At 49.0% G+C, this 27310-nt stretch overlaps 1 protein-coding gene across 2 annotated transcripts in view; it reads left to right on the top strand.

The window, feature by feature from the left end:
* Positions 1-26677, top strand: part of Med26 (mediator complex subunit 26) — a 51999-nt gene extending 25322 nt beyond the window's left edge. For both annotated transcript variants that reach the window (XM_021627639.2, XM_060387363.1), the window contains exons 2-3: positions 23488-23562; positions 24122-26677. In XM_021627639.2, the coding sequence (XP_021483314.1) occupies positions 23488-23562; positions 24122-25741 (1695 nt within the window). In that variant the 3' untranslated portion in view covers positions 25742-26677. The remainder of the gene's footprint in view (positions 1-23487; positions 23563-24121) is intronic.
* The last annotated feature ends 633 nt before the right edge of the window (positions 26678-27310 follow it).

Raw genomic sequence — 27310 nt, 5'->3', positions numbered from 1 at the left:
ACATACATCAGTGGTTGGTGAGCTGCTGAGAGAGTACTATAAATAGTGATGGTGGCCCTATTGTCACCTTTCCTTTCCTGGCTTAGGTTGGAGTTTCCTTAGGGTGAACTGTAGTTAATGGTAATAGTTTTCTTTTCTTTCTTTTTTGGGGGTGCTTGTGTGGAGTGAGGGCCCCCAGGCTTGGGACCAGGACATCTGGTTTGGTCTGATTGCCTTTCCTGTTTCCTCTTGTCTATCCCATCCCTCTGGTTAACCCCAAGAAACCTGAAACCAATACCTGTGTTTCTGGGCTGCTGCTTCCCTTAGGTTGGCCAGACGACAGGCCCAAGGAATGTTTGTTGCATGAGCACTGTCTTTTCCTGTGCTCTGGATGTTCTGAGTAGCATGAGAGCCCTTGGCTCTCTGCTTTTCCTAGGTGTTGGCAGCCTGGGGTTAGCTGGTAGAGGAAGGTTTGTGAATGGGCGTTGCTATCACTGGTTTTAAAGGAGCTGAGTTCACACACTGCCAGTTGGTGACTCCCAAGGAAGAAATTGGGAGCTGATTTCCCAGAAAAGGGATGCACAGTATCTTCTATCCAGGCTGCCAAACTCTTACTTTGCCAGGCTTCCTTTTATGTCTTCCCAAAGCTTAGCCATTGCAGTTTGGGTTTAAAGTTGAGGTGGGAGAGGGGGAGGTACTGCATTTTATGTTGTCATGTACTTATTACATACTTACATTTGTGTATGCTCAAGCATGTAGGGCTTCCTCCACGTGGTGGCAAAGACATCAGCTCCTCTGAACCAGGCCAGCCAATTGTTGTTTGGAGGGTAGTGGATAGGCTATAAGAAAGTGCCAGTACCCATAGGAGGTTTCCAGAAGCAGGAACTACTGTGTAAATAGAAATAGTTGGTGTCCCAGGATAATCATGAAATTGGAGCCTACAGGACCAACAAACTGGCTATGATGGTCTTGGCCAGGATTAGAGGACCACACCATGGTGCATTTGGCTTTTTATGCTTGCATGAGGGTAATGCTATGAAAGGTTGGAATTCATGCTGCACTAGTCCTTCCAGGAACTAGGGACATGTCCTGTCTCCTGTCTCAGATGTGGTTTCTATCCCAGCAGATACTGAATGCAAATGGCATTGTCTGTTTTGTAAAGTAAGCCATCTGTGGGCACCAGGGTGCTTGCTTGCTGTATTGCCAGAATGCCTTCCTGGGTTGCTGCTGCATTGTTTCCTGTACCCATCATGATTCAGTCTTAGAGTGAACCGTTGCCCTTGCCTTCAATATTGGCCTTCCCTTTCTGTGTACATCCCCTTTTGGGGATGTCCCCTGCATTTTGGCTTTACCAGAACCATTTGTGCACTCACCTGACTTCAAAGCTCTCCTCTTGTGCTGTTGGGCCCTGTGTGTCCGCCACCCTTCCTGAACACTCCATGACTAGGCAACACTGTCTTGATTAGGCTGCCTCTTCATCTCAGCCCTGGTTGTGCTGGGCTGTGTTCTTTGATGCTGTGGACTACCATTCTGGGCCACCTGAAATTATCCTGGGCTCTTCTAGGACACTGGGTCTTGGGCCTTCTAGAGTAGCCAGTCGCATCTCCTCTTGGCTTGTCTCAGAGCCAGTTGCTATAAACTAAGATTGAGATGTGGAACCTGCTGCTGACTGCCAAGGAACTTCAGCAACTAAAGTGGCATTTGAAAAAGACCATCTGTTTTTCTTGTAACCTGGCCTTGCTGTTTGCCTTCCACCCTGGGTAACCTTAAGTTTGCAGCCTTTTCTTAGGAGGATGTAGACTGGCTGTTGAGACTGGGATGCAGTGGCCAATGTTTTGGTTGCTAACATGTTAATAATGCACAGGTGACAAGGAAGCAGTCCATCTAGCTCCACTGCCATTCTGGTGTTCCTGAGGAAACACCTTCCTCCAATTCAGTACCTCAGTCTGGCCAGTCGTAGCACTCTATCTTCCTGGTCAGTGATTAGCTCAGGGAAGCACTGTGACCCAACAGGAGCTTGTGCAAATTACAGCACTTCCTTGGTGGAGTTAGAGCCGACGTAAGCAGGAGAGGCACGAGATGCTTATTGTTGGGTCAGGCCAGCTGAATGAGCTGGTTATGCTTCCTTGGAGCTGGCTTCTCTGTCCCTTGAAACAAAGAGAGTCAAGACAGAATTGGGTCCCAGGCTCTGACTCAGGCAGCCTCTTACTGGCCTTGGCTGGTGGATCAGGAGCTCCTGAGCTCTTGTTCTGTTTTCTGACCACTGCTCTCCTTGCTTCTCCTCTCTTTTATTTTCTCCTGTGCTTTGGGCCTAGAGAGCCCTCAGCAGCACTGTGGTCTAGCTGCCATTGACAGTCAGATCCATTTTGCACTCCTTTAACTGAATAACATATACCTGCTATTCCCCTCCTTAGTTCCCCATTGAGGGAAGAAATGGTGGTTGGCCTCTTGTGTTGCTGGTACCTGTTCATTCTATGACCAAAGTATAGGCAGACAATGTATTCATCTCTAAGCACAAATAGTGCCTAAGCTGAGGGGAATGGTTTGGATTTGGAGTATGGGGATTAAGGTTTCATGAGGCCTGGACATGGCATACATTTGGCAGTGTGGGGATTTGGGTAGGTAATAGGACTTGGCAGGCCCTTTGGAGGACCCACCACCTTGATTCCTCCTGCAGTTCATCTGCCCTGTATGTGTCACCCACTCTCGCTGAGTGTCAAGGTTGTGCATGCTGTTGGGTAGGACCTGGCATGTTGAACCTCTTGGGCCTTCATGAGTGCACATGCTTTTGGGTCATCTCACCTGCTTTCTAATGACCTTAGAGTATCTTAATGTTTCCAAGGTTGAGTGTGTTTGTAATAAGGAGCTAGTGTCATTCCTGTGGGGTCCAAGGTGTGATGGTGGTAGCAGTGCTTGGCTTCTGTTTAGTCATCCTACTCATGAAGGACCTGCTCTCTCCATGTTCCCATGAGGAAGGGGTTAGAAGCTTGTTTCCAGGGGTCAGGCAGCTGGAAGGGGCCAAAGTAGAAGCCTGACTCTACCTGTGGCAGTAGACCTGCAGGATGGACTTCTGTTGCCAATCCCCACATCTTTCTTTTAACTCTTGTTTTTAGACAGGGCCTCAGTATGTGGACTACACTGGCCTGGAACTGGTGTTACTTCTGTCTCTACCTGAGTGCAGGGGTGGGAGAGTGGAGGGTTTAGAAGACACCACACCCAGCTCACTGCTAAGAAGCCTCTTAATAGACACAAGGGAAATGTCCGTGAGGATATTGTCAGTTTCCACCATGTGCTTTACAGATGAAAGACACTGAGGCCCAGTACAGCTCTACAGCTTGCCACTTTCCAGCCTGGGACTGTGAGCCCATTCTGTCCACCATCAGAGCCTTATCTGATCAGGTACAACTGCTCACATAAAAAGGTACCGAGGACACCAGTACCCATAGCTGGATAGATATTTTTGTGGCCTTGAGCTACTCCAGCTGTTTTGGTGCAGAGAGTCTACTGTCCCCTTGAGACAAATGTGGTTTCTGTGCTGTCAAGGAGTTCCTGAGCCATTCACTTGCAGCCTGTAGGGTCTTGTGATGAGAATCTTATTCAGGTAAGGGTAGGTATTGGAGTTTGGTGGCAGCTGAAATCCTCTGAGACTCTCCCTATGCTCCATCCTGATAAAGGAAGACAAACAAGGGGGAAAAAAATCCTTTAATATTTGAGAAGTTGAGGGATCAGCCTGGGTTGGATCTCTCCAGCTCTGTCTTAGAGTTGTATGCTGTGGACAAATCATATCAGATGTGTGTACATCACCACAGGTCTGTGCAAAAGGAAGAGTAGGCATGTCCTATTGGTAGTTTCCCAAATAGGAGCTGAACCAGGGAACTCCTTCCCTCTCCAGGAGCAGGATCATTCCCCAGAAGGAGAGTATAGGTAGCTGGCTGGTTTCCACAGGTGTTTTGCTTGCTTGCTTGCTTAAAGCCAGTCTTTAGGGGTACAAATGCCACGAGGCCACTAGAGGGACTCATTCAGGAAGAAGGGAAGATGCTAAGACTTCAAGAAGGAAGGGATGGTTCTTCATTCCACCTTTGTTTTCACACAGGGTCTTGCTGTATAGTCCAGGCTGTCCTCAGGCCTCAGCCTCCTACTAGTTGGATGATAGACATGGTGCCACTCATTGTACCAGGCAAGGCACATTTCTTTGGAAGATGTGCTGTAGTGGCAGACAGGAGATTAAAATAGAAATGTGGGGTGGGGGTTTTAGGAAGCAGTTTTCTTCCTTGTGAAGAAGGTATTCAAAGTTAACAGTTGAAGAGAATATGGACAGAAGAATATTGGCATCATTGATGCTCAGACACATGGGAAGATTGGTGTCGGCAGGCAGTCCAAGACTGGACTGGCCATACTGTTTTACATCTCCCAGGTGCCCTGCTTGTGGCTGAGAGTCCCTGTCACCTTTTGGAAACTATATACAAGAGCCTGAAATTCACAGAGATCCACCTACCTCTGCCTCCCGGACTTCTGGGATTACTGGCATGCGCCACCACATCCAGCTCCATGCTCTGGTCCTTTGACTCCATTAATTTTACTGATGGAAATGTTTACTCTGCAGGAGTGTTTTCAGTGGCAGTTTTAATGGAGACAATGGGATAATCATTTCAGTGGTGGCATGGAAGAATCTGGAGTGGTGAAGGGAAGAAGCTGGAATTGGTGAAGTAAGGACTTCAAATCCTAGCACATATGCTTGAGTGAGAGAGCAAGACAGTTGACTGCTCTAGCCTTTACAAAACTTGTTCTCAACCTGTGGGTCATGGCCTCTTGGGGATCACATAGATATCCTGTATATCAAATATTTACATTATGATTTATAACAGCAGCAAAATTATATTCATGAAGTAGCAACGAAATAATTTTATGGTTGGGTGTCACCAGAACATGAGGGTTGCAGCATTAGGAAGGTTGAGGACTACTGTGTTAGGGAATGTATTGTTCCTGAGATTGTAGTCAACAGCATTGACAATGTTGACTTGGTTGTTTTGGTTTTTGAGGCATGGTTTGTACTAGTTTTATGTCAGCTTGACGTAAGCTGAAGTCATCTGAGAGGAGGAAACTTCAGTTAAGAAAATGCTTCCACAGGTGGTGGTGGTGCATCCGTTAAATCCTAGCACTCAGGAGCAGAGGCAGGCAGATCTCTTGAGTTCAAGGCTAGCCTCTTCTACAGAGGGAGTTCCAGGACAGCTGGGCCTACACAGAGAGACCCTGTCTTGAAAATCCAAAAAACAAAACAAAACAAAAAAAAACCCACAAAAAAACAAAAAGCTTCCATAAGATCAGGCTATAGGCAAGCACATAAGGCATTTTCTTAATTAGTGGTTGATGGGGGAAGGCCCAACCCATTGTGGGTGGTCCTGAGCTCTTTAAGAAAGAAGGCTCTGAGCAAGCCATGAGAAGCAAGCCAGTAAGCAGAATCCCTCCATGGCCTCTGCATCAGCTCCTGCTCCAGTTCCTTCCCTGCTTGAGTTCCTGTTCTGGCTTCTTTCACTGATGGACCACAATGTGGAAATGTAAGGCAAATAAGCCCTTTCCTCTTCGACTAGCTTTTGGTTATTGTGTTTCATCACAGCAATAGAAACCCTAAATAGAACATGGTTTCTCCGTGGCTCTAACTGTCCTGGAACTCACTATGTAGAGCAGGCTGCCCTCAAACTTACAGAGATCCACCTGCCTCTTGGTGATAGAGTTAAAGGTGTGTGCCGCCACCACCCAGCTGACAGATTATTTTTTTAAGAAGACTGTGTCTGTAAATACCACTTTGTGTTAAGATGTGCCTTTGCTAATACTGTAGAAAAGTATTATTCAAACGAAGATAAGACTTAGAATCATCTTTTTAGTTAACATTGCAGAATTTACAGGGGTTGGAACTGGATGTGGTGGCACACACCTAATCTCAGATGTGGGCACATTCTGAGTTTGAGGCCAGCCTGGTCTACATGATGAGACCCTGCCTCAAAAAATAGTTCTAAGCAGCACACTTGGCTCCTGAACACAGGGAACTAGGAAGGTTTTAGGCCCTCTTCTAGTGGCATTTCTGTGCCTTGTAAGGACTGTGAAGTCATTCTTACTGTCCCTCATCCCTCAAGCAGTCTGGACTCGGCCTCATTTAGTGAAGGACCACATGTCAGGGACAGTTGGCATGTACTGCTACCAGCTCTTCAGTGTGCCTCAGTCAGGGGTGGTGGTGACAAAGTCATCTCCTCCACTCCCAGTGTGGCCGGTATATGCAGCCTCCTGTCCTAGGATCCTGTGTTGTATGGGCTCTGTGACCTGTGCCTGGAACCTCCTCCTCCTCACACCCAAGCCCTTCCTGCCCCTCACCATTTCATTCCCAGAAGGTAGCCAATGCCTGCTGAGCCTCCTGCTTGCATTTTCTACTAGGTAGCCACACCGTGAGCTGTTTAAAGCTACAGGCTGAGCTTGCCAGTTGTCAGACAGCATAGCCCCTGAGTTTGTTCCTGAATCCCACCTGACCTTGTGCTCTTTGCTGCCCACCCACCCTTGCTGGACACAACTCCCCTTCCTGATCAGCCTGTACACTCCCACTTTCTCTTTAGCCCACAGAATTCCCTCTGTTGCCCCTCATGGGAGGCCCCCAAACACCCCAGCTTCCCGTCCTAACTCTGCCTGCACTGTCTGAGGAACTTTTAGCCAGGGGTCTGCCCTTTGAGGTCAGCATTGAGCTGTGCTTCAAGGTCACCGGCTGTGTGTTGTTGAGAAAGGGAGCTGAATGAACAGTCAGGCAGAGCCAGTGCGTGGCCACCAGACTGCCTGTGTCCCAAACAGAGCTGTGTGATCTCAGCCAGATCAGTCAGGTGACCTCTCAGCCCCTTGGTAGGCTCCTTGTAAGAAGGCATAGCAATTTGTGCAGTTCTGGAGGAGATACTTAGTAGTAGTAACGTAATGCCTGCTTGCTTCCAGTTGGGCTAAGCCCCAACTGTGTTTGCAGCAGGACCCCAGAATCCTCTCAGTCTATGCTTGCTTGGCCAGTGCAGAAGTGTGAAAAGAGGCTAGTGTTGGGGCTATTGGCAGGAACCTGGGGAGTGACTAGGAATTTACAAAGAAGTTTCTAGAGTTCTTGGTCAGAAGGTGTGGGACCACTGTACATTTTAGGAACCTGGAAGATTGCAGTTAACTATGATGAGAGGCCAGAATTCTTTGCACCACACCATTGTTTGGCCTGGGTAGAGAGAAAAAGTTCATGGCTGAAGGTAAGGCCTTAGGATACCAGGGGAAGGGGATCTTGGTCTCCCGGGCTGGTTGCTTTAGAGCTGCTGTGCTCTCTGCTGCCAGTGGCAGTGTATGGGATGTGCTTCTCTGTCTTGGGCAGCTGAGGGCAGGGAAGAGTTTGCTTCTGTGTTGGGAGATTTAGTTATGTACTTTGTTGGTAGACATTTGTATGTGCTCCAGGGCAGCCTGTGCCACTGTCTTTCTGCAGTCATCAGAGGCCAGGACCCTACAGCTGGGAAAGAGAATAGCTTACAGAAAGGCACTATAGGGTCTTTGTCTAGCCATCCCAGGGAAAGTGGCTTTGAGGGGTATTATTGAATCTGGCTGGAGCCAAGGAAATTGGTTACTTGGAGCCCTTTTCAGAGAGAATGGGTTCGCAGCCTGCCTCACTCACATCTGGCCTACTGTGAATTCTTGAGCTTCCTTAGGACCAGATGAAAAATGGTCTTTCATGTCACACATTGGCACACCACAGGTTCTCTGTCCCTTTTAATTCTCTACTTCACCCCTGCTTCCCACCTTCCTCCTCTTGACCTAGGTCTGTGTGTCCCATGGCATTTAGCCCCTGGAACATTCTACTTGTTTCCATCATCAGCAATGGGTGCTGGGAGGCAGGGCTTTGAGAACTGCTGTTCCCTACTCTGCAGGAGGGCCCCAGAGAAACCCTGGAGCATTTGGATAGGAACTCAAAGGACAAGAAGGCAACAGGGCCTCAGGTGCCAGTCTGGAGGCTGTGGCAGTAGGTCAGCCTGGGCTACATACCAAGACACTGTTTCAGAAAAACAGTATGGGGGAAGTGTTTAACCAGATGGAGGCAACATGATTAAGTACTAAGTAAGGGTTAAAAAGTAAGAACTATGCATGTACTACGGTCAGTCCAAGGCAGGCACCACCATCCTCATTTGCTCAAGTTTGAGTAGGATCCAGAACTTGGTTTCTGTTTTTATTTTTCCTTCTTTCTGTGTGTATGTATGCAACTTGGGGGAATCTGTTCTAGTCTACCATCTGGGGATGAAACTCATATCATCAGGCCTGCTCAGTAAGTGCTGTATCTGTTGATCCATGCTGGTCTGTGATGATTTCTTTGAGAGAAGGTTTCTCTGTATGGTTCTGGCTGTCTTGGAACTCACTCTGTAGACTAGGATGGCCTCAAATTCAGAGATCCATCCACCTTCCTCTGCTGGGATTAAAGGTGTGTGCCACTACCACCTTGTTGGTTGTTTCTAAGTCTCATCTTCAGTATTACCTTTTGAAGGACAGCTTGAAACAATGGTGACAGCTGCTCCCCTCCAGGAGGAACTGCCAAATAATCTGCCTTAGTCCTACAAATGGCACATAGGATCATGCTATGGGACATGGGGCCATGTCCTTCCCTGGGAAGTGGGGGATCCAGCCATGCTTTCCAGTGGAGATTACAGCCACCATTCAGTCCTCAGGCCATGATTTCCATCCATATGTCCTGACATCACTCAGCTGTCCTGGAGAGTATCTTAACTATGTCTGGTAGACTCACTCAGGTATACTGTTAGTTCTGCCACCATAACTTTGTGCAAAGGAAGGCCAGACTCTCCAAGACAGGGTATAGGACAGGTCTGGGCAAACCTTTGGGATAGCCTGCCTCATGGCTAGTTTGCAAACTTGGGGCTACAGCATAGAAAGAGATACATGAGGGCCACAGGCAAAAGAGGCTAGGCAGATGAGAAGGAACAATGAGCTATAGAGTCCCATCTTAGGCCTCACTTAACCAGCACAAAAGAGAAAGGTCTCAGGAGACTCGGGCCTTGTCACCTCCTTTTCTTTAGGAGAGAGGTGTATTTGCTTATGCTTGTTGGCCTGCCTAAACTCCAGGAGCATAACCATACCACACCATCATTTCCCTGAAGGGATGCTTGCTCAGTAAGACATGCCATTGGTGCACAAGGCTCCTAGTTTTGCCAGAGTCTCATTTTCCTTTCTGTCTGGGTGCTGTCTAGTTGAGAAATACAAGCAGTAGGAGTTCTGGGCACTGCCTCTCCATCCCCTGCTGTGGTTAGATACATACCACCATGCTTATGTACAGTCAGGGCCGAGCAACAAGGACAGAAGGGCAGTCTAGACGGTTTGGCAGTGGTGCCAAAGAGGAGGATTGAGCCCTCTTGTGTCCTTTCTAAAGATAGCATATTCACACATCGCCATAATGGGACCATAGCACTGTGTGCAGCTGAGAATTGAAAACATTTGAGGCAACTGCCAGATATAAATTTGAATGCTTTCAGCCAACTTGAGCCCCAGAGATTGGATTCCTAAGGAAAAACCAAGGAAGGGAAGAAGTGTGAAGGTGTGCTTTCTAGTACTGGCTGCTGGCTATGGTGAAAATGGGCCAAATGCTGAAGAAGGAGCCACACTGAGGGTTGGATGTGTCCCTGCAGATGGAGGAAAGCAGGCATGTGTACTGCAAGTATGAGATGGTTAGGACACAGAGAGAGAGACAGTTACAGGGCTCTGGGACAGCATGCTCTTGTGTTCTTCATGAGAATCACTTCTGTCCTTATCCCTCATGGGCAGCATGAGGGTACAGGACAAAGCCTGCTGTCCAGACACTGATTGGTGTATTCAAGGTTTAGCTTGCCCCAGAAAAAAAGATCCGAAGTGTTGGTAGTATTGGAGTAAACATGGCACCCAGTAGGAAGAGACCTCATCTGTCTACCCATGACTTAGAGCTGATGGAATCCTTGCTGTGTGCCATTGTGGTGGGCACATTTTGAAGTGGAAGTAAGCAAAACCTGTACTGTCTCTGTACTTAGTGGGCTGGCTGAGGAGGGGACAGAGAATCATCAGAAGGCTGGGTCATCTGTGTGCCCTCCCTTGCTCTCATGGTAAATGGGAATGGGGAGGTAGTGTACTGGCTTTGCGTTGGGCCCAGCCAGGGGATCTGCTGCTGTTAAAATAACCATGACTTTTTATCCTGTTGGCATCTGACAGATGTCACTAGGGGCCAGTGTGGGATAATTTATTTTATTTTATTTTATTTTTTCTTGCTGCTTGTGATCAGTGGCCCTGTACCATGCCTCATGCTGGTTTGTGCTGTGTTGGCACAACTTTTTTAACTCTTATTATATTGGGGTTCTTATACCTCTACCTCTCCTTTCACCCCATCCTCCTATCCTCTTATCCTGCTACCTTCCAACATCCCAATACTACGTAGGAAAGAAAGGTTAGTGGGGAGAAGGGGCGGAGTTCTCTTTAGCTACTTCTGGCTAGGTAGGGTCATTGGGTTCTTTGGGGCAATGCCAATCCAGCAGTCCAGCTAAACAGCAAACAGCAATACACAGCAGACAGACAAGCCAGCAGCCTTCTTCAACTGTCTCCTCGAAGCCCCTCCCAGACCTCAGAATTTCACTAACTGCAGCTGACAAAGACCATTCCCCTCTCCTAACAGCATGTTCGTTATCAGCTGTGGACAAACTAAGGGCAGCCCCATATCTTGGGATTAAAACAAAAACAAGTTTATATAGTATAACTGCCACTTCAGTGGTGGGCACCAGTAGATCAGTGACCCACCTTCAGAGTTTACAGCCCAAGTGCAGGCAGGCTGTGTGTGATATGTCTGTGCCATTTTAAAGTTGGGATATGCAGTGCGGGGGTTGGTGAGGTAGGTAGTTGGCTGTGCCCTAGGAAACACCCCCATCCGGTGTTACAGCTTGTCACTGGTCCCACCCACAGGAGATACCAGCACCTCTGCTAGAACTTAGACAAATGCTCTTAGAAATGTTGGGGATGAGTGGAGAGCTGGAGGACTGGAGAGATGGCTCAGCAGTTAAGAGCACTGGCTCTTTTCAAAGGACTTGGTTCAATTCTCATCACCCACACAACAGCTCACAACTGTCTGTAACTCCAGTTCAAGGGGATCTAGATCTAACCCTCATACATACAAGCAGCCAGAACATGGATATACCTAAAAGTAGATAGATAGATAGATAGATAGATAGATAGATAGATAGATAGATAAAAATTTGGAAGAAATATTGTGTAAAAATCTATTTTAAAAGGAAAGAAAGTAATGCTGGCGGTTGGGGGGGATTGTTATAGGAGAAGGGGACACCCTTTTGGCCTAGAGCTCTGGAGCTGAGTAAATGAGACTGGGCAGTGCCACAGGTGTGAACAATACTAGGAGGTGACCAGCTCCCTCTCTAAGTTAGTGGGTTCAGCTGCCAATTATGTAGGTTTGAGGGCCTGTGCTTGCCAGGACCCACTGTTTCTGATTGGGCACTGCTAGTTGGTATTGGCGCTTCTCCCATTGCCTTAGGCGTCCCATGCCTTAGAGTCTATGGTGGTTCTTCTGTCATACCTGCCTCTTGTAGACTGTGATGCTGACATGAGTGCATGTGAGCCTGAGCTCTGCACGCTCCTTGTAAGTTTAGGATTGTCATTGAGATCTGCTGAGGTTGAAACAGGAGCCCTCAGACCATTGTTGAGCACAGAAGCTGGTACAGCCAGAGTCTGGGGCCTTTCTGAGAGCTGTGTGCCTATCCCTAGGGTCATTTGAATCCCCTAGAAGGCCCCAGTAAACAAGACCCCAGCCAGGCCTTTAATCCCAGCATTCAGGGAGGCAGAGGCAGATGGAGTGCTATGAGTTTGAGGCTAGCCTGGTCTACAAAGCCAGGAGAGCCAGGGCTACAAAGAGAAACCCTGTCTGAAAACAACAACAAAAGAAACCCAAGACCCCAGGTCCCTCCCTCACTTGGAGAATAGTGTGGAAACAGGGACTGTGACAGTTCTTCACAGGCACAGACCACACACTCAGGGTGGGGCTGTGTGCCAGGTACTCAGCCACCTCTCTGTCTCAGGGTGGCTGTAGCACTTGCCTGTTATTATGTGCTGTTGTTATGGGGATCTCACCAGTGTTTGTCTGGAAGTTAGAGCTGCACTGCCTTTTTTGGGAAGCTGGGTAGTTGGCTTCTCATGGGTCTGGGGTGAAATGCATGGACACACCCCAGCCAGGCTAGAGACTAGGGTCCCTGGCTGAGACTTGACCAGTACAGCTATAGTACGGCTCCTGAGTGCAGAGCCGTGCTGAGCCTTGCCTAGCCCAGGGTTGGCCTTTCCCATGCAGCCAGGACATGTCACCTCTCTAGTGTACAGGTGTCTATGGGGAAGTGCTAATAAGTTCCAGGAGCTAGTGCTCCCTGGGGGTCTGATGTGAAATTGGAAGTGTATTCTTTGTCTTTGTCTGTTTATTCATCAGTTGTAGGGAGATTCCCAAAGTTCTAGGCTGGAACGTTCTCATTTCACTGAAGAGAAATGGCCCAAGAGACTTTGATTCTGGGTTGTTTGGGGTGATCATTCCTGTCTTATGTAACAAAGACATGTTTTGATTTTACTGCTCCTATTTTTGTGCCCTTTGCGATACCTTGTCCCCAGTTTCTCAGTTCTGTTAAACTAAAATTGATATACAATAAACTGCACATTGGTAAATTTGATTCTATAAGTGCATGTGTAGTGCCATTTACCATAGGCATGTGTCATTTCACATGCATCACTACACTGAAACTTTATCTTGTTCTTTGATATTATCCCTCTTTCCTTTCCCCACCCCTAGACAACTGCTGCTCTCCTCTCAGCCGTTTAGATTGGTTTGCCTTGCCATTACTAGAATTGTGTAACTTGCATAATATGTGCACATGTGCACACACAGACACACACACACACACACACACGTTTTTTGGGTAGGTTTTGAGCTTACTGATTTTGAAGTTTATCCATGTTACACTGAATGTTCTTTTTATTTATGTGTATGTTCTTTTTATTGCTGAGTAATAATCTCTTTATGTCTGAGTATGGGGTGTGTATGTGTTGAGGATGTGTGCAGATGCTTGTATGGGTATGCATGTAGATATCAGAGTGCAGCTGAGTCTGTATTTTGGGGATCAACTCAGAAGGCTTTACCTCCCAAGATGATTTTACCACTTTATATTCCCCCAAGAGTGTAGGAAAGGCCTAAGCCTAGGATTTTGATGGCACATGCTTGTCATACCAGTGCTCCTAGGTGTGGAGGAGGGAGGATCAGGAGTTTGAGGACATCCAGATGGATGGATGGATGGATGAAAGGATGAAAGAAAGTGCTAATGTTAGTCCTTTTAATTTTAGCTATTCAGGGAGTATATAGTGATTTCTCATGGGAATTTTACTTTGCTTTTTCCTAATGAATGGTGGTGTTGCTCACCTCTGAGTTTGTGTCTGTTCTTTGTGTCTTCTGTGGTGAAATAGAATGGGCTTAGCATTTGCCGCCTGGCCACCCACCTCACTTATTTACCTGATTATTGAATTAAAGGGTTTTGTTACTGTTGTTTGTGTGGTATGTGCATTTGTGCATGTGTATATGTGTGCATGCGACTCAGCCTCTGTGTGTGTGTGTGTGTGTGTGTGTGTGTGTGTGTGTGTGTGAGTGAAGGGGGAGGAGAGGTAGGTCAGAAAATAATTTGTATAGGAGTCTGTAGAAGGTGACTACAGGGACTAAAAGCAGGCTGTCAGACTTGATGACAAGGCTTTTATATGTTTAGTCTCTGAACTCCATTCATAGAATCAGCTTGCCACTTTCCCCAAAAGAGTGCTTGAATTGACATTGATCTTGCCTGAGTCCACTCTGTTGATTGGTTTTTGAGAGCAGAGTGTAGAGCCTTGGTATCTACTTTATTTTCTCAGCTGTGTTGAGATTTTACATGTAGTAAAAGTAATCCACAAATATTTATCTTAATAATTTTAAAGACGACTTTAACATTTATTTATTTATTTCATGCATGTGCTGCACATACGTAGAGGTCATAAGACAACCTAGGGGAGTCAGTTCTCTCTGTGTGGGTATGGGATTAAATTCAGGTTGTCTGGCTTGGTGGTACACACCCTTACCCCGAGTCATCTCTCGGGCCTTTCATATTTACTTTCTTTTGTCACTAGGGATTGCCTTGTAGTCTTTAACTTGTGAGCCTGTCCTGAAAATGCTATGTCCTGTAGCTCTGCTCAGATACCCTAAGAGCATCCCAAGAACTATCATGCACCAGGGTGTGGCATTCACTCCCGAAACATTGGAAGACCTCTTCTGTCCTTTTCTTTCCTAATTGCATTGGCCAGAACTGCCTTTCCAGAGATGAGTAGAAGTGACTGTCCATTCCTTGTAGCTGCTCTCAGGGAGGAGACAAGTGCGGTCTTGCTATAGTGGGGCAGGTTCTCTCTGTTTTCTGTGACTGGGTTTCTCCAGGGCCAGCTGCTCCACCACCATGCTCTCTCTGTTATGGCTGGGCTTTCCCTTTATCCTTAAGCCTGCTTTTCAGTTGATGGCCACCTACCCCATCTCCTCTCCCTCTGCTGCTTTTTCTTTTTCTTTTCTTTTTTCGTTTTCTTTCTTCCTCCCTCCTTCCTTTCCTCCTTCCTTCCTCTTTTTTTGAGAGATGGTTTCTCTGTGTAGCCTTGGCAGCCCTGGATTTGCAGGACAAGGTTGGCCTCAGACTCAAAGAGATCCACCTGCCTCTGCCTCCTGAGTGCTGGGATTACAGGCATGTGGCACCACGTCTGGCTTCTGCTGCTTTCTTTCCTTGCTTGTTCAGACAGGTGTCCTCATGTTACTGCTGAGACACTTGACAGCATGGAGGCAGGTATGTGCCACCTGCACAGAGCAACCTTGTGAGGTTGGTCATGAGCCAGGCTGGCTGACATCCTGTGTGTGGAGAGACACATGTTATGCTGAGTGTAGCTCATGGTACTTGGTCCCTGAGCACTGCCTGCCTGCCTGTCTCCAGGTAATGCATCTTTTTACTAGGTGACAGGGAGCACTTCTTGTGTGGTGCCTTTAGAGTGCTTTGGTCACCTCCAGCTGCTCTGATCCCAGCAGGTATAGGACAGTTCCGGGTGAACTGTGTAGTGTGCTCTGTGCCACTGGTCTCATGCAGATGGGGTTATGTTGACACAGTTCAGGCCTTGATTCACAGGGGTGGCGGCTGCCTGCCTCCATCTCCATAGGATACATAGCCTTCTAGACTGCAGGATTCACACAGAATAGCCTATATTCAGTATAATGTAATTATTTATTTATTGTATGAGGTTGGGTAATCTAGAACTTGGTATGTAGAACAGGCTCTCCTCAAACTCATTTTCTCTGTCTCCCTTGGGATTTATTTATTTTATGTGTGTGTGTTAAGTGTTTTGCTCACAAGTATGTCTGTGTACCTCGTGTGTACCAGTTGCCCTCCGAGGTCAGGAGAGTTAGAGCTTCTTGAATGATTATAGATGGTGTGAGCTGCCAAGTGGGTGCTGGAAAATCAAACCTTGGTCTTCTGCAAGAACAAATGCTTTTAACTGCTGACCCATCTCTCTAGCTTGTTCTTGTATTTTTGTCTTCTAGCACTCCCCATCTCCATGTTTTGTTTTGGAGATGGAGTTCTTTCTATATATAGTCTAGGCTGGCCTTAAGCTGTCTGTACTTCTCCTGAGTGTTGGGGTGACAAGCATGTAGTGCCACGTCGAGCTAACATGTACTTTAGTGTTCATGCATGTACAGGAAAATAGATGTGCATATGCATGTGGAGGTAAGAGAAAAGCTACCTATCATCATCATTTTTGAGGCAGTGTCTCACTAGCCTGGATCTTGCCAAGTAGGCCTGACTGGCTAGCCAGTGATCCCCAGGGACGCATCTGTGTTCTACCTCTAGTGCTGGGATTGCAAGCACACCTGCGCACAAAAGCCAAGACGTCTCCCTTTGGCTCCCAAGTAGGCTGTTTGAAATAACTTTTTAAAGTGCAGAATCCCTCAAAAAGTACAAGTTGTAAAAGTTATTCATATAAGTAATATTATTCATGTGTATGGTGGGGGACACACATGTAGGGATTTTCCATATCATGGAGCTGTCCTGGAGGACAGACTTGGTTTCTGTGGGTGCAGCAGTCTAGTTGGTGCACGGCATGTTGTCTCTGGTTTTCCAGGCTTGTGGGAAAGGAGCTGGGCTCAGGTGGGCACCTGTTCATGCTTTGGGCTGGTGCAGGTGGCTCCCACCATCGCTAATTATCAGCCTGGGTGCATACAGAAGCCACATTGTCTGTGCTTAGCTGGCCTGGGACCCTGCTTCCTAACAGTTCCTGGAAAGCTGGCTCATTCTTGTTTGAGATTTGTTTTCTGCACAAGGTACGGACTAAGTACTGTGTTTCCTCCTCTGGTCTTGGGTCATTTCCAGTCTCCTGTAGCTGGTGTTCCTAGCAGATCTTTATCAAAGAGGACAGGTAGAGGAGCCCACCCACCTTGCTGTCCTCAGACTCTTGGTCACCAGGACCCTTCTGTGGGGATTGATGGCAGAAGTAAAAAGTTGTGCCTGGCCTGCAAACTCTCCAGTTGCATGGGTGGAGTGGTGGCAGGTCACAGATGGCACTGTGGGATCTCAGTGCATTCAAGAAGGGCCTGAGCACTGGACTGAGAGTCTGCAGAGCCTACTTTACCCCTTTGCTCGTGACCAAGAGCCAGAAGGGACGGGCAATTGTGGATGTTGTATTGAGCCCTGCCCTTACCTTCTCTTTGCTCTCTGGTATCCTCTCTTGCTGAAGAGGTTAGCTGTGCACCCAGATAGCAGTTTCTGCTGCTCTTCCCAGCTCTGGGTTCCACCTTCTGGGGTGCTTTATGGGGTACAGTAAGTGGTCTGCATGCTGCTTGCACCAAGGCTGGGTTTCTCATCTCCTGAGCCAAGTTGTGGCATGTGGTGGTATGCTCTTGGCATGTTTCAGGGTAGGCAGGACTACTTGGACAGCAACAAGCTACTTAGGTGCTAGCTGTTTCTTAAGGAGCAAGTAGGTCCTATTAATAGGGGAGATGCTTTTTTATAAGTGGTGGTAGGGGTTGTGGGGCTTTGCCCCATTGTCCTTCCTCTGAGAAGCTTTGAGTGGGAAACCTGGCCCCTGTGAGTTTGAGTCTCCCCTAGGGTTCTGGTGGAGAAAGCTGCCTTAACCAGCCATTCCAGGAGACCACACAATCTGCAAGGCTAATGACACTGGAGGCATGTAACCCCACCAGGCTTCCTGGGTGTATTCATCCAGGCATTAGGCAAGGAAGACCAAGAAGACTGTTCCTCCCAGAGCATGCCCTACAGTACCCATTCTGTTCATGGGTGTCCTTAGCAGTGTTAGCAAGGAGTGCACAGCACACCGATGGCACACAGATTGCCTGCTTCTGGAGGTCATCTGTGGTATGTATTGGTTTGGGAGCAACTTGCCAATCAACTTGCTTGCTGATCAACACTTTCAGAGAGTCTTTTGAGTTCAGTGGGCTGTATAAGTTTTGTCTAGACCATTCTTCATTAAAAATAAAAACAAACTAAATACCACAAAGACACTGTTGATTCTTCAAGGGATGTTGGTGCTGAAACCCCAGCTGAGGCTAATGGACAGGTCCTGAGGACTGTGCTACACAGCTGTGGCTGCAGGGGCTGCTGCTGCTGGCTGTGCCTGGGAACGCTGGCCAGATGGTGAGCTGCTAGGCTAGCAGCAGGTTCTTAGGCCGTCGCTGTCACTGGCCATCGCCAGCCTAGGGACACCATTGGGCATGAAGTGTGCTGAGATCCACCTCGTCTTGGTTCTTCAACAACCCTTGAAAGAAGGGAAGTGACACAGCTTTGAGGCCATCTGGAGGGCCTACCTTCACAGAATGTTTCTCTGCTGTCGAAATCTAGGTCAAGTATATCACAGGGTGCTAACACACTAGCTTAATGCGCCCCACCTCACTCGGAAAAAAAGCACTAGGCAGGTTGTGAATGCTAGGCAGAACCTGTGCCACGCCAGTGGGAAGACAGGTTTTTCTGACTACTATGGTCCACGTGGACCTCCCTGCTCTCCGTTGACTTAGTTTCCTCACTGTAAATTGAAGCTGCACAATCCTTGGGTCCCATTAGTACCAGTGCCTCTGGGGTAAAATGGCATCTGCCAGCATCGGGGATTTTGGTTAGCTGGGAGAAAAGGGAGTGGTGAGCTGACCAGCGAGGACACTGGGTCTTGGTGTCTTGGTTCCCTGTAGCTTGTGGCTGGAAATCCCCATGGGTAATCGTTTCTCAGTCCCCTGGGGTTTACCAGCATAGCCCTGGAATAGGAATCTGATGGTGCTGTTCTACTCAGAGAGTCACCATGAGGCCCAGTTTTAAAGAGGAATTCCCAATCTTTGCTGGGGACAGAGTTTGCAAAGATATTCGGGTCTTCTGGAGAGGCCGGAGGTATGAGTTGATTCCAGGGTATGGCCACTGAGTGGCCTTCTACTTTCTGTTGCTCAGCTGAAGATAGCAGGAGGCAGGGCTGGGCAGGCAGCAGTCTCCACGGGACAAGGTGGCCTGGTTTACACCCCTCCATGAGATACCCCCCTACCTTGGCATCCTACACCTTGCCTCATGTACCACTTATAAGTAATATTCATGGTCTGGAGAGATGGCATTTAGAGTACCAGCTGCTGGACCCAGGTTCACCCACATGGCAGCTCACAACTGTCTGTAACTCCCATTCCAGAGGACCCCGACACCCTCACAGAGACATACATACAGTCAAATACCAATGTACATAAAGTAAAAAGAAATTTTTAAAATATTTGTAATATTTGAAATCCTTTTGCTTTTGAGTCAGAAACAAGGGCTCATTCAACTGACCTCAACTTGCCCATTCCTCCTTGCTGGGCCTATAGCACCCAAGAACCTATAGGTAACCCTTCCTACAGTCGCCAGGCTGTACCATCCCAATTTGGACTCTTGTTGGTCCTGTTGGAGGGGTTGGTCCTGCCTGGAGTTGAGCCCTGTTGAGCTGTCTGAGTGCATAGCTCCTGGGAGACAGGCAATAATTTTTGGTTCAAGTCTGTCAGAGAAACTCAAGAGCCTTCAGGGTTCTCCAATGTGCTCCTGGAGTCTCCCTTCGCCTGAGTTCAGTTAGGTGTCCTAACCATCCCTATTAGTGACACAGAGCCTTGGAAACAATGGCAGGAAATCACTCACTGTCTCCAGCTCCCAGAGTCTCCTAAAGCCAGAGAGACTCTAGCCAAGTTTAAGCATAAAAGTAGAGAAAATGAATAGTCCTGCTTCTGAGGGGTGCCATTCGCCATGTCTGACTCTCGGCAGTGGCACACCTGGTGTTTTCTGTCCATCTCGCTTCTTTCTCTTCCTCAGACTCACAGTGAGTTGAGCTACAGGGCTCCTAAGTTTTCCTAGCAGAAATTATGAGTATGTACAAGCAGTGGCCTAATAGGGAATGAAGGTGAGGGCCTTTCTGAGCCCTTGGTTCTTGTGGGATAGGTTCCTGCCTGATAATACTCAGCATATGCCCCTGTATGTTAGCTTCCTGTTATCATAACAAAAGGCCCAGCATAATCAATTTAACAGGAGGAAAGATTGATTTATTTTTTATTTTTGCTTGTCATACATTGAGGTGGGAGCAAGTGGCAGAGCATGATCATCTCATGGCAACCAGGAAGAAGAGGGACGTGGGACAAAGAACCTAAAGTTTCTTTAGGGCATGCACCCAGTGGCCTTACTTTGACTACTAGGCTCTTCCTGAAGGCTCTATCATGAATATTCATGTTACATCTAGGCCCATGGTTTTTCCTTTCCCCATGTTTGTATAGCCACTACAAGGATGCCACCAGTTTCTTAGTATTCCTCCTGGCCGCTGCAAATGTACCTCCCATGGGCATTGGAGCCACTGTAAGCAGGTGCTGCCACACTGAGTGCCCAGCAATGCAAATGAATGGGCAGAACCTGTCACTAATGGGAAAGGGAGGGGAGGCAAGCTTGGCCATACTGCTTCCTAAGGAGATACAGATTGATTTGTGTCTCTTCAGAAAGCCTGATGAACAAGTGCACAACTCAGGGCCTGGTGCCTGAGCTCTCCCAATGGGAAAGGCATTTGCTAGGGAACTTGGGAATATTTGAGCACTGGGAATGAGCCTCAAAGGGAGGAAGGACCTAGGCTGTTCCTGACAACAGCAGGCTCTATACAGCCCTCAGGCCTGCAACAAGGAGTCTGAGCTACAGATCTGCCCCTTCAGAACACTGCTAAGAGCTCCCAGGCAGTCACAAAAGCACTCCAAGATAAGTGGGTGAGTTGACACGCAGGTGGTGGCAGTGGACTACCTCTAATAATAGCTTTGACCTAGGGGCAGGGCACCTGAGCCTACCTGGCAGCCCACATCACTTGTCCAGCCTACCCTGGCCACTGCTGTGGTCTCTGCTTTACTTGTACTGGCTCCAGAGTGTGGCCCCAGCAGTGTGGGCCTTGTAGGTGTGCAAGTGGGGGTCCTCAGGGGAGTGACACCTGCAGGCAGACAGACGACATAGCAGTTCCCTCAGGGTCTCCTGGAAGCCCACACTGATAAGGTGGCCCTCAGGCAGGCCATAGCCATGGGACACTGAGCACCTAAGCAGGACCCCTAGACCTTGATCCATGTAGCCCCCAATGGGCACTATGGCTGGTCTGTGCATAGCTCAGCATTTCTTGGTGCTTTCTGATGTGCTAACCCAATACCTGATTCCCCGAGGTGTTCTGCACACTCCTGCCTGGAAGCAGAATGGTATCTGTCCAAGGACAAGGACGCTCTGTACTGCCAGGCTACTGGGGTTTCTGCAGATTCTTTGCTGCAAGGACTGCTGGATCAGGAGTATGTGGGGACCCAGGGCTCTAAATATACCAGGGTGAGGTCACTGGGTGGAGATGAAGCTGTGGAGCAAGCTCAGGAGCCCAGCAGTACCAGGATCCCAGGCCGGGGAACATTGGTGTTGTCTTCCCTTGGGAATGACCTCCTCATTGCACTGTCTCTATGTGGAATCCCAATCCTTCCCATGTCAGAGGTAAGTATTGGAGCCATCTCTCTAGGCAGGCCACCCACCCATGGGACAGCAGGGACAGTGTTGTAATGGCCATCTGGGTATGTTTATGGACCAACCCCAGACAGAACATAAGTGGAGGCCTTCGTTTCCAAGGTGGGGCTTAACTCATTGGCAGAGGGATAGCTTAGTGAAACGCTTGAGGGACAGTGTAAGGACTTGGGACTGCTCTCTGGATGCTATAGCTTCTTTAGCAGGGGGTAGAGCTCTGAAGAAAGGGAGGCATAGTGGCTGCCTTCAGCTGGAAAAGGGCAGACTAGAAAAACTAGGGCTGCCCATGGTCTACAGGCTGTCTACCTTCTAGTCTGGGAACCAACCTGGGCCTGGTACCTTACCTGAAGACAAGACTAAGATGGGGAATAGAGACAGGAACAATTCTGGGCGACCCATGCGAGTCAGAGTTGATATCATCAGGATTCCAGGGAAGGTGCTGAAGGTAGAAGGAGGGCTGGGAGCCCAGGGACATGAGATCCTCCTGAAGCTATGAACAGCATTTAGATGATGAGTGTGGTGGGCATGCCTGATTCTACCAGGGAGTGTGCTTTTCCTTGTGACTGTGGCAGGTCATATGCCATCAATGTGTGGCACAGGAAGGATGGAGTGGGCTTGGGGCTGTGGCCAGCCAGCTTGTGCAGAGAAGCTCTTCATTTTGATAGAGTAGATTTCTTTGACAGTTGGTGCTCTGGACTCCTCAGGAGTACCTATCATCCCACAGCTGCAGATCCTCACCTGCACTCTTTTTTTGGAGCTTGGTTTTAGCCTGCGTGTTTAGATCTGGGGTTCACTGTAGTAATTATCCATGTGTGTGGAACACATGTGTGCACATGTGCGTAAGAAGGTCCAGGTCGATGCTGGGAATCATCACTCATTCCTCCACCTGCTCACTGAAAAAAACAGGATCTCTGAATCTAACCCAAAGCTCACTAGGCAGCTTGCTCTAGGGACCCCGTTTGTCTCTTTCAAAACTGAAATTACAGGGGGCTGCCATGCCCAAGGCAGTAACATGGGTCTTGGTCCTCAATGCTTGCAAAGCAAGTGCTACCCATTGAGCCATCTTCCCAGCTGCCTCTGAGAACCCTCCATGTGTGGTGCTGTGCTGTGTTTGCCTGGTGTGTAGGCATAAGGTTACTCTAATATTCAAATGATGACTTCTGTGCCCCTTCCCTCATATCTGGTTGCAATCTTTGTTCTGAGAATCTTCTATCTAAATGTGGTGTAAACAGTTCCCCAAATGTCCCCTGATACATCAGTTGCTGAGCACGGGAGAGAATAGAGCTGGACTTCCTGCCAACCAATGAGGGGTTCTTTGAGGAGGAAGTAGGGGATTGAGCCACAGGAGAGGTCTAAGAGACATCAAGAGAAGTAGCTGGAGCAGAGAAGCGACAAAGTACAAGTATTGTCTGGAGGAAGCCAAATTATCTTAAAAAGTTAAGACTAGAGTGATAACTGCTCAGTTCTTGTCCTGCGATGCTTGTTTAAATAATAGAATAGAGTCTCAGTTATTTGTGTGAAGCAGGGGTTAAGAGAGAAACAGTTTTATAAAAATAACTTAACAGTGATGTCTGCTCTCGAAAACGTAGGCCTCCTAGGTACACCAAGGTTATTTGTCCCCTATTGTTTTGGAGGCCCCTCCTCAGCCCTTCCCACTTACGCTTTGCTACTGCATTGTGGTATTTGCCAGTGTGGCTGTGCTGCTGTGTTATGCAGTCCCTTGGGACATAGCTAAAGTTTCTGGAATGACAGTCCTGGTACCTGCCCAGTGAGCCTGTTGTGATTAAACAACTTAGTGGAGGGCTGTCGCAGAGTGGGATCCCAGTCTTGAGCCTGTGGATGGTTAGTGCCCCTGTCACCGTGAAGCTCAGCACTAGTGCAGACCCTGCCTGTTATGCGCAGAGCCTCTCAGTATCTCTGGCCTTCTCTTGGGTTCTTCTTTAAGCTTTGTTTAAAGAAGCTTCTTTAATACTTTGTTCAAGTATTGTGTTACAGAGGCCCTCCTTCTGGCCATGTGACATACACATCTTATAGTTTGTGATATCTTGCTTTGTTTAGAGAATCTGTCTGAAGACCTTGGTAAGGTTATCAGGTTTATTTGTGCCCATCTTTTCTTTCCTGAGGGTTTTTGTGTTATATGTGTTAAATCTTCCAGCCTAGGAACCTCACAGCAGAGCTGTCTGTCAGACCAGGGCAGGTCCTTTTCATGAGCACCCTGATGGCAGTGGGTGGTGAGTGTACGCACATGGGTAATGCTGAGCCATGGGAGATGGTGATGGGGGCTTTGGTGCCTGGTGCTAGCACCTTTCAGGGCACTAGGCTGCTGGGCTTTCTGTGGGAGAGGGCAAAGCCCTAATGATACATGGTTCTTGTTGTTCAGATCCGGAACATGGTGGCAGTATTGGAAGTGATCTCCAGTCTGGAGAGATACCCCATTACCAAAGAGGCACTGGAGGTAAGTGCCCTGGCCCTACTCTGGGCAGAATGGGGGTTGAAGGTAGCCCCAGTCAGCTTCTTCTCCTGTGGCTTAGGCTCTTGGAGGCCTTCAGGGGACCCAGTGGGCAGTGTGCCCAGGGCATTGGTCTTCCCAAGGTTGTACAATAATGGAGGCTTCTAATCTCACAGCTGGGCCCTTTCCCACACTATGCACACTTCATTGCACTTGGGGACACAGCCTGAACCGTGCTTTAGGGAACTTGTTAGTAGCCCTGTCCTCTCTTTGGGGACCGGGTCTTAGGCTGTAAAATATACTCACTTAAAACACTCCAGCAGAGCAGCTTTGTGACGACACTGATAGCACAGATTCTGCAGGTAACAGGAACCAATAGACCTGTTTCTGAAGTCTCAGATCTAAAGGTTCATGCTGCCACAAAGTACTGGGCCATGCCCAAGTTGTATCTAAGAAGCGGGCAGTTTGAGGGCTGGAAGGGAAGAGGTGAGCCAGGAACTGAGAGTTACCCTTGTCCTGCATGCTTTGTCCCTATCCTGTAATTTTGTCACACTCTTGGTTGTAGGAGACACGACTAGGGAAGCTCATCAATGATGTCCGCAAGAAAACCAAGAATGAGGAACTGGCCAAGCGGGCCAAGAGGCTGCTGCGGAGCTGGCAGAAGCTCATCGAGCCGGTGCACCAGAATGAGGTGGCACTACGGGCGCTGGCAGGGGCTGCAGGCTCTGCCAATGGGGGTGCACACAACTGCCGACCGGAGGTGGGAGTGGCTGGCGCACCCAAGAACATCCATGACCTGAAGAATCGCAATGACATCCAGAGGCTCCCTGGGCAACGGCTAGACCGGCTGGGCAGCCGTAAGCGAAGGGGGGACCAGCGTGACCTGGGCCACCCAGGGCCACCTCACAAAATTTCCAAAGCCAGTCCTGATCCCCTAGTCCCCAATGAATCCCCTTTCCCCACCAACGGGATCAGTGGGAGCCCAGAGAGCTTACCTAGCCCCCTGGATGGCAGTGAGCACTTGGGCCCTGACAGCAGCCGCCTGGAGCCAAGTGAGAACGAGAAGCACAGCACCAAGATCCCCGTGAACGCCGTACGGCCTCGCCCTAGCTCCCCTGGCCTGGGCAAGCTCCCCATGCCCTGCCTGCAAACCAAGACCACACAGCTACAGCAGCTGGACAGGGCGGATGAGCCACCATGCCCTCCCCATCCCAGGGGGTCCTCTCGCTGCTCTTTCAGCCCTCGGAACTCACGGCACGAAGGTTCCTTTGCTCGGCAGCGGAGCTTGTATGCACCCAAGGGTCCTGTGTCTAGTCCCTCCCCACGGCCCCAGCCACTGGACACCACGCAGCTGCCATCACCACTCCCACTGGCCCAGCCGTCCACGCCCCCTGTACGGCGGTTGGAGCTGCTCCCCAGTGCTGAGAGCCCTGTGCACTGGCCAGAGCAGCCCGAGGGCCATCCACGGCTAATGGGGCCGGCCTGCAGGGCTGGGTTGTCCCCAGATTCCTCCAAGGCGGACAGTGATGCTGCCTCTTCGGGTGGCTCAGACAGCAAAAAGAAAAAGAGGTACAGACCTCGAGACTACACAGTGAACTTGGACAGACATTTGGCTGAGGCCGGTGTCAAGCCTGTGCGGTTAAAAGAGCGGAAGCTCACCTTTGACCCCATGACGAGACAGATCAAACCTCTGACTCAGAAAGAGCCAGTGCGGGCTGACAGCCCCGCACCCACGGAGCAGCTCCCAAGGACAGAGCTGGACCAGCAGGAGGCCAAAGCCAGCCTCCAGAGCCCTTTTGAGCAGACGAACTGGAAGGAGCTGTCTCGTAACGAGATCATACAGTCCTACCTGAGCCGCCAGAGCAGCCTGCTGTCGTCATCGGGTGCGCAAACCCCCGGCGCGCACCACTTTATGGCTGAGTACCTTAAGCAGGAGGAGAGCAGTCGGCGAGGGGCCCGGCAGCCTCACGTGCTGCTGCCGCTGCCTACGCCCACTGACCTCCCAGGGCTCACGCGGGAGGTCACGCAGGACGATCTGAACAGAATCCAGGCTCAGCAGTGGCCAGGGGTGAACGGGTGTGAGGACACACAGGGTAATTGGTATGACTGGACAAAGTGCATATCGCTCGACCCCCATGGCGACGATGGGCGCTTGAACATTCTGCCTTATGTCTGCTTGGACTGAGCGTCTGGCCTGGCCATCAAGTGCATTCCCACCTTGTAGGGTCTAGGCTAGCCAGCCAGGAGGGTGGCCATGAGGCTCGCTCTCCACCCTCCTTTTGTGAAATGCTGCTACCAGTTTACTAACGATTGCAAAGGAAGGGCCGCTTGGAAGGGCAGATGGCAGAGGGAGTCCAGAACTCTGTAACAAGCCAGCGATAAAGCGCTAGTCTCCCATCCCAAAAGAGGTGCAGAACTCCTCTAGCACCGAAGGCGGGGATCCCCATGGCAGGCAGGCACAGGAACCCTGTGGGAGATGTTGCTTAACAGCAACAGACGCACACCTCATCTCTCCATCTCCTGCTCTTTGGCCCTGGTGTCTCTGAGGCACAGGCTATTCTCTGGCCTCTGCCGAGCCAGTGTTTTCCCTCGTGTTGTATGCTGGAAGCTTCTCTGCTGTGGTGAGCCCTGGCATTGTGTGGGTGGGCTAGCCTCATCCACACTGCACAGGCATCCTACTCGTTTGTATATGATTTCAGTTCAATCCCAGTTCTTAAAGAAATGCTGCAGAAACTTCAGTTATCTCGTTTATTTCATCTTCTCCACCTGACCACCAGCCAAATGACTTTCCCTTTCCTTTCCTTTTCTGCACATCTCTAGAAAATGCCATCTTTCTAGATCCCTCAACCCCACAAAGTTCTCGAGGGTGCTACTGGCGTAAGAGTTGCCCTGCTGGGCGAAGGGAGAGCCGTCTGTTCGCTGGAAACACTCATAACCATTCCTTTAGATTCGTTTGCCTTATGGTTGTCATAAACGCGATTTGCAAAAACAAGGAGCCTTAGTGAATGTACAGAACCTAGTCTTCTGTGTTCGCGCAGAAGGGAGCAACTTTGCTATTTGGTCCAGTAAGTGGACAACTTGTGATATAAATGTGGAAATAAAAAAAAAACATTTGCACAAACCAGTTTTGGAGCCATTTCTCATTTACACTTGTACAGCTAAATCCAGCCTTTCCTGGATTCTATGAGGAGGCCCCTGGAGCCTACAGCTATATTTACTGGGCCAGCCTTGGTGGCATGCCATTTTGTGGCAGCAGACTGGGCCTCTACTTGTCTTTCATTCATTCAGGGCTAACCTGAATGAATAACCCTTGGTCATACTCCTAGAGAAGACCTCTGCTGCAGGCAGTTTAGGTTGGTGATACAGTTTACACCTTCCCTGCCCTGATGCGCAGACCTGGGCTAGCTGCCAGCAGGCCTGAGGCTGCCTCCATACCTGACAGATGCCCACTAAAGTTTCAACTCCACTATAAAGTAATGATCTGTTTTTTTCCCCTCTCCCAAATCAATAAGCCAGGATTGGCTTTCTAGGGTTTTGTTTTGTTTTTTTCCCATTCGGAGATAGGTTCACCTTTTCTATATCTGCTTAATTTCATAGATGAGTAAATAGTTACTTGTAAAACAGCAGCTGTGTGGGTTGAGTCCTAGAATATTACTTCTGGTCTTCTGTATCATCGCCAACCCAGAATCAGTTTCAGAGCCAGTAGCAATTTCTGAGGTGTGTTGCAGGAAGGTCTACCCCCATTAAAGGGTCA

Source organism: Meriones unguiculatus, chromosome 7 (assembly GCF_030254825.1).
Source record: "Meriones unguiculatus strain TT.TT164.6M chromosome 7, Bangor_MerUng_6.1, whole genome shotgun sequence".
NCBI classification, from domain to species: domain Eukaryota; kingdom Metazoa; phylum Chordata; class Mammalia; order Rodentia; family Muridae; genus Meriones; species Meriones unguiculatus.
This window is presented reverse-complemented; position numbering and strand designations above follow the sequence as displayed.